This window comes from Anopheles gambiae, chromosome 3 (genome assembly GCF_943734735.2).
Source record: "Anopheles gambiae chromosome 3, idAnoGambNW_F1_1, whole genome shotgun sequence".
Classification (NCBI taxonomy): Eukaryota; Metazoa; Arthropoda; class Insecta; order Diptera; family Culicidae; genus Anopheles; species Anopheles gambiae.
This window is the reverse complement of record NC_064602.1, coordinates 20,045,077-20,052,551: the sequence shown is the minus strand read 5'-3', so window position 1 is coordinate 20,052,551 and position 7,475 is coordinate 20,045,077. Positions and strand designations below refer to the sequence as shown.

General features: G+C 41.4%; 1 protein-coding gene across 1 annotated transcript; it reads left to right on the top strand.

Annotated features, from left to right (window-relative positions):
- The first annotated feature begins 4,997 nt into the window (after positions 1-4,997).
- LOC133393102 (MAGE-like protein 2) lies at positions 4,998-5,864 on the top strand. The gene is made up of 2 exons (XM_061656559.1): positions 4,998-5,108; positions 5,194-5,864. The coding sequence occupies exons 1-2, from the start codon at positions 5,103-5,105 to the stop codon at positions 5,683-5,685; spliced, it is 498 nt and encodes a 165-aa protein (XP_061512543.1). The 5' UTR covers positions 4,998-5,102; the 3' UTR covers positions 5,686-5,864.
- The last annotated feature ends 1,611 nt before the right edge of the window (positions 5,865-7,475 follow it).

Here is a 7,475-nt window from a genome sequence, read left to right as displayed (position 1 = left end):
AATACACTCAAAACTCTCACACCCCACCGCCTCGGTGAGAGCCCACCCGAACCCTATGCGCAGGGATAGTTAATTATTTATCACACAACCATAACCACACAGCCGGACGGAACGGCGTTTGATCTTGTTGGGCGTGCTGCGTACTGAACCGGGCCCCGCTGGACCTTTGCGCGTCGTCGGATGGATGGGCCGAATCGCATCATGCTGCAAAACCGTGAAAACCATTTGGTTACGGTTGCATGACAATTTAAACCCCGACGGAATTTGATTGCATCACTGCTATTGGCCGTTGAAGCACCGATTCCGATACGATTAGACTAATCATGTTGAGGGGGGGTTTTCTTTACGCACCACCATTGGGCATCGGATGAGACACAATCATCCGAGATTTTTTTTTGTCGGACAGGGCCGAGGCAGGTTGTGTAAGATTTCGTGGAAAAAAGGGCCCGAAATAATACACGCTCGAGCCCACGAGGTACGGCACAACCCCGAAACACCTTCCTTTTGTTTTTGCTCAATAGCACTAGATAATCAATCCCACTGGAAATTGCTAAACAAAGGCATTAGAACGTCTAAAATTATCGCTGCGGGGTGGCCGGGGATCGTTTTTTTTTTCTTTCGGTTAGGCTCACTGAAAAGACGGTGTCCAAATGCTGGCAATATAGATTCACGGTAAGACGTGTAATTAATTTCGGTTCGATTAGCAGGAGCAGAGGGCGCAGGGAATGGTGGCGAAAGCAATACGCACCAACAAGTGCCTGATGATCCGAGGGTGTAAAAAAGCTTACCATGCCCTGGAGTGTTCTTAGAAGAGCAGCAAAAAATACTAAGAAAAAGAAGGTGTTTCCACTGGGCGGAACAATGTTTCCTTCAGTCCCGAACCGACAGCAGAACCCGTTGCGAGTGAGGTGAAATTAAACGCGCGATCACTAGAAGGACGTTCTTGAAGCGCGCTGCTACTTCTGAAGGATCGTTGAAAGGAGCTGCGGAGCGAAGGAAAACAATGAACCATATTTGAAATCTGGAATTTCAATTCCATCCCCTGGGCGGACCCGCCATTTATTATAATTGCGGAAGGAGAAGTAGAAAGGAATAAAAACACAACCGGTGCTATCAACTTTGAAAAAGCGGATGCTGTTTTCTTACCTTACCGCGAGCGAGTAAGCACTTTGAAAAGAATAACTAAAACAGCAATAAAGTTGTAAAGAAAATAAAAGAAATTAAAAAAGAGAAATGGAAACCTGCTGCTGCACAGCAGGTGGGATGGCCGTACCAACTTTGCATGTTTCATGTTTCCCTTTCCATTTTTACCGTCCCGATCGGTGTCTTTGTGTCTGTAGGTGTGTGTATCCGGTCGCGGAAATCGTGAGCAAACGGAGGCTTCAACCGGTGTTTCTGTGCTGTCAATCGACGGGTGGTAGGCCCCCCCTTTTTTGATGACGGACCATGTTCCGCCCCGGCAAAAATTGGCCGATGAGTGATGAGGGTCAAGGGTCAATTAAGGCAGGTCTAGACATTGTGGGGGAGGCGGATGATTTAGGCTGATGGAAATTCTTCGCCGCACATTAAGCGAGTTGGGTTCTTGAGGTTCCGTGTGTTTGCTTTTATGATTTATAAATTATATGTCCAATGAGAGTTGAATCTTTTGTAGCAGCTCTTTTACGAATATAATTGGTTCTGTATTGTTTATTTGAATTCAAAAGAGGTATTATTGCTGGGTTCTAGTTTATTTACAAAATTAGCTATGAAATGAAGTAGTTAATATTTTTAAAACAGTATGACGCACTGAAAAGTTTTAGGAACAGAAAAAAGGAACATGTGTTGCATGTGGATGGATGACACATAAGGTTGAGGTTCCTACAAACAGGTGAGCCTATTTGTTGTAAAGTTGAGCCTTGTAATTGTTCCTTCACACATTTTTAGCGGTCACTGTATGGCAGCTTACTGTCATCGCTTGCTGAAAGTTGGTACCAAGTTTCAGGCGACTTGATACTCTTACCGCGTGTCACCGTACGGCCATACAAGGTGAAATATACAGCGAAATGAACTATTTGACAAGCGAAATATTTGACAGGGTTAGGGGCGATACAACATCCGTTTTCAAAAATATGCGGAACAATCACAAATGGGAAGAAATGATGAACTGTTGACTGAAAATTAACGAAATACTTGAAATCGAAGTTTTGTAATGGATTTAGTTGCGATGTTGTACACGTTATTAGTTTACATTGCAAATCAGCTGGATGCTGTGATACGTTATCTGACAGATATTTCACCTGTCAAATAGTTCATTTCGCTGTATATTTCACCTCGTCTGGCCAGAACTAGTTCGAACTATTACTTCAAACACGTTGAACTCCTTACTAGCATACCGGTAAGTGATGGAATGTTGATCTCATCAATCTTTGAATTCATCAAACCGTAAATTCCATACAATTTTGATAAGAACTCACTCTGTCTAGCTGAAAAGTTGCCACTGTAGAAAAACAATTTGCCTAATTTTTCTCGGAATTTTGGGCGATGCAATCCATGGTTTCCCATTGTATTCGATTTTTTAAAGAATTTTGAACGATTTTAACTCCTTGGCGTGGTTCTTTGTATGTGTGTGGATTTGTTTTTACACGCGTTTTTATTGAAGTCAATTACTTTTGGCTATGAAAATGTAATCCTAGTCCTATCGCCGCGTTTTGCGAACATTATTCTCATCAACTTTCTCAATTGTACTATACACGCTCTAGATTGCAGTCTCTCCTGTTTCTATTCGTTGCTAGGGTGAATTTTGCCTTCTTTCTCTATTGTTGTTTATCTTTCTCTCTCCACGTTACATCTGGCAAAATTATAAATGTTATCAAAACATCAAACGAATTTTGAGAAAAAAATCGAAACAGAAATGATTCTATTTTTGCATTCTAAATCAATGCAGTTAACAAAATATCGTACTATGGCGATGTTATGAAAGATAAAAAGATTTGAAGCGATCTTATACCTGCAGAACATTATAAATTATCGTTTATAAAACTCCTTTGTTAAGGTCTTCTTTGGTGACTACCTTTCCCCTATTTAAGGTGGCGTCTATTTACATTTCAGAATATGTTTGTACTCACGATCATTCTATGATCGTCGCAGTAAAACTAATCTATCCTGGGAGTCACAGCTTACTAAGTTCTTTTAGGCTTTTAAATAGTGGTGTTACACTTTTTTCAATTATAGTTTATTATTCTTTCATCCCAATTATCCACTATCATATCATGCCAATCGCAGCTTATGATCTTTGATAACTTTTGACTTGATTTGAACATTTATTTGCTCATTATTTCTTATTTCTTATTGCTGTCGCTTTTGCTATTGCCCGTTTTACAATTTTCTACAAGTGTAGTCTATAAGGGTATGCTTTTGTTGGCCCACCATGGAATGAATCATCTAATTGCAGACTACGAATATAATTCCAGGATCAATTGGTGCATGGTTTGCCTCTTTTTCCAGTGTTAAACGCTTGAAAAGTCTGTAAAAAAGTAGGATTGAAATTTAAAATTAATTCAAAGGCATTTCTTCATCTCTTGGTTAAACTTTCAACTCGGTCTACCAACGCTTTTCAAGGACAGGCTTTAATCGAAGCATCATTATTCAACGAATATCAGGAATCACGGTCAATAATGTCACCGAGGGCGTGTCTCGATGGAAATCGAACCTCGATGATTCGTGGTCGATCCATCTCATTGATCTAATTTCATTGAATTCATTTGGTGATTGCCTAAAAGTGTAATAGTTTATTTCAATGTCACTTATTTTACAACATTCAACTTGTGCTGTTCATGAAAAAACACGCCCTATCTTTTTATTATGCTTTTTGAATGTTGAAGATCAGTATTTATCATCTGATGACCTCGCACAGAGGATGCGGTTAACGCAATGCACTCACCATTCACTCCGTCTCATAAAAAAATCCACCCTCTGACGCTGATGCTGAGGCACAACATTTCACGAACACTTCCTGCGTGTTCCGGCCGGCGACTTTCCCGACCGTTGCGCACATTCTTCGACGTGTCTCGCTACATTTCACTTTCATGATGCAAACCTCAATCGCAAAATCGCACAACAATACAAACCACCGTCTGAACGAAAAAAAAAAAACAACCCCGCTCAAGACGCAACGACCCGTGTCGCATGTCGCCTGTCTACGAAATGGATTACTGTCTCACCCACTGCTGTTTGCGGTTAAGCTTAACTTTTATACACCTTGGTTGGTAAAGCGTAAAGCGCTGCCCCGAGGTCACTAAAACTGAAGCAAGCCGACCTGGCTGTACGCGCGTGGTTATCACGATGTTGTGACGGGTTATTATCACAGCAGCAAAGTGTTTGTGTTGCAAGATGGCACACGGCTCCTTCTTCACGATAAAGGGTCAACACACGCGAACGTTCGTCCTCCGCTTCGCCAAAGCAAGCCAAACACCCATGGGGTGGGCCTCACTCAAAACTGACCGGGCAAACGCAGCATTGGCAAACTGAGACGATGCGCAGCTGTAACTGGAGCGTTTAGCTGCTTGAAAATGCAATAAAAACCTACCTTCAAAGATGGACAGAGCTCTCCCCCCGACCAAAAAAAGAACTGCAGAACAAACCGGCAACATTCGAACGGTTGCTTTTGCGGTGGCTTTTAGTTCGCCGCACACTGTGACGCAATCGGCATTAGTTTCGAGCAGTGAGCTGCACATTTCTCGCACTGCTAACGATCGTTTGAAGAAGGAGGAGGAAGAGGGGAAGGGTGAAGGGATTGGTACACAGTGAGGTGTGTATGTCATACGTGTATCATGTTGGGGTGTACGGGGCTCGGGAAAAAAGGGGGGGCCTTAACCGTGAACGGGGCCGATTTGAATTGTAGCGGGTCGGTTCGGGCGGCTGTTTTCGGGGGCGATTTGGCGCACTCATTAGGTTTGCTTTTGGCCCTGCTCGGGCTCGGCAGTGAGACGAACAATGTACACAAACGTATATAAAGTACGGGCGGGCCACCGGTAAAGACATCAGTTAGTTGCGATCTGTTCAGCAGTAAGCTACTCGCACCAGTCTTTCCACCCAAACCAAACCTACTACCCAAACGTTCAATCATGAAGGTAAGGCAGAGCACGGATATCAAAGTGAAAGCTTCTGAGCCTTGTTCACCGCATAATTTCACCCTTTCACACACGATTTTTGCAGACGTTTATTGTGCTTTCGATCGTGGTTGCGCTGGTGGCAGCAGTCCCCGTTCCAGACTCGAGCGAGAAAACGGTCGAGAAGCGTGGCCTGAGTGAGCTGGAGAGCCGATCGGATCATCATCACGTGAAGCACGTCACCATCACGAAGAAAGTACCCGTCCCGTACCCGGTCGAGGTGGAGAAGCACGTGCCGGTGCCGGTAAAGATCCCGTACCCGGTGCACGTCGAGAAGAAGGTCCCGGTCATCATCGAGAAGAAGGTGCCGGTGTACGTGGAGAAGAAGGTGCCGGTGCACGTCGATCGACCGGTGCCGGTGGAGGTGAAGGTCCCGTACGAGGTGCCGGTTGTGCACAAGGAGTACGTGGAGGTGCCCAAGCCATACCCGGTCCATGTGGAGAAGCCGTACCCGGTGTACGTGAAGAAGCCAGTCTACATCGAGAAGCCAGTCCCGGTCAGTGTGCACATTAAGAAGGTGAAGAAGCACCATCACTAAGCAGTTAGCAGGAAGGAAGGAAGGATCGATCGTGGTGGCACCGTTTTTAAGGTGTATACAAGTGATCGGTGTTTGGCGGGTTGTTGATGTGAGGGCGAAGAGGAATAAACAGTGGTGTCTGTGTGCAGCACCAAACAGTCAGTCATGGCGATGAATGTCGTCGGGACAATATATTAAAATGATATCTGAGTTGTATTTCTGGGTTCAATACTTTCCGAAATCTCAAGCAATTTAATAAAAACAAGAAAATAATAATGTTTACGGAAACAAGTCATTCAAAAAGAGATGTTTTTCTGATGTTCTACAACCTTGTCCTTTTCTATCTTACAGGGTTTTCGAGGATTATATAGACATGTTCAGCGAGTTGTAGATTCGTTCAGGCATATAATAGACTCTTTCAGCGAGATATAGAATTGTTCGGATGTAGGTGTAGACATGTTCAGCGATTCTGTAGAGCTGTCATTTGTTTTGTTTACACACTGTGCCGCAGGGTTCAATTTTTCATTCTTAAAAGTCCTAAAAGTAGCTAATAATCATTTTCCAAGCTGTTTAATACATAAATTAGTTGAAAAAAGCATATTTTTTCGAAAACCGTTTGTTTACCTTCTGATGAGAATGATCCAACTTGCAGTCCAAGGGGTACGAAAGTGACAGCTCTACAGTATAACCGAACATGTCTACACCTACATCCGAACAATTCTATATCTCGCTGAAAGAGTCTATTATATGCCTGAACGAATCTACAACTCGCTGAACATGTCTATATAATCCTCGAAAACCCTGTATTTCTTGCATTTATTAGGTAATGCAATCATCTGTTTTATGCATATTAGTTTATTTTACCATGTTTGATTTTTTTTTGCATTCGCAATGTTTGAGAAGGATTCTTAAAGATAAGGTCATTGTCTTTTTTACATTCTTTATGATTATTAATACATCTGATTATTTATTTGTGTATTTTTTGTATTTTTATTGATTTGTTTATTTTCTGTAGTTGTGTTTGCAATAAATATAAAAAATGATAACTAATTTTAATACATTATTGATGTATTCTAGATCTGTTTTACGTCTAGCTTGCGTCTTGCTAAGCATGTTAAAGGATTGTGTCAATAAAATTATCAATATTATGCCAAAATAAGAATACTTCAGTTCATTACACTCAAAACAGTGGACGCCAAAGAATGGCTACATATTCTGTAGATGGATTTGTTTTGCTCTGATTTTCATTGCTATGATGGATGAATATTGCTATAAACATTGGCAGGAAGCGAGAAACTGCTTCTGAGGACTATGTATGAATCCTTGTTTTTCCTAACAGTCAAATGAATATTTGTCAAAGTACATTGGACAGATGTCGTAATTCATGGAAACATGTCGTAATTTATGGATCTGGTACAGAATACTTCTTTTATGCCTAGATATTTGTATGTTTATTTCTTTTATGTGATATGTTTCTGCTGTAATATTATTCTATATTATAATAATGTGTCAAATTCGTAACAACTTATCTTAATTGACTAATTCCTGACCTGCTATTGAACTTTCCTCTTTCAATTTTCAACTTTTTTCTATTTATACATATTTATTTAATGCAAATGCTGAGCATTCAGCAAGATTTTTTGGTTATTTTTAGCATTTTTACCATACAAACGCGTGCTTGCTAGTTAAATTGTCGGCCAACTGAAGAACAAAAAGCATGCCAATCATACTAAAAAATAATAATAATCAACAAGTTCCTCCCACTCAATCAAAGCGAATCGGTAGCTGGAGTAGTTTGATCCAATTGTTTT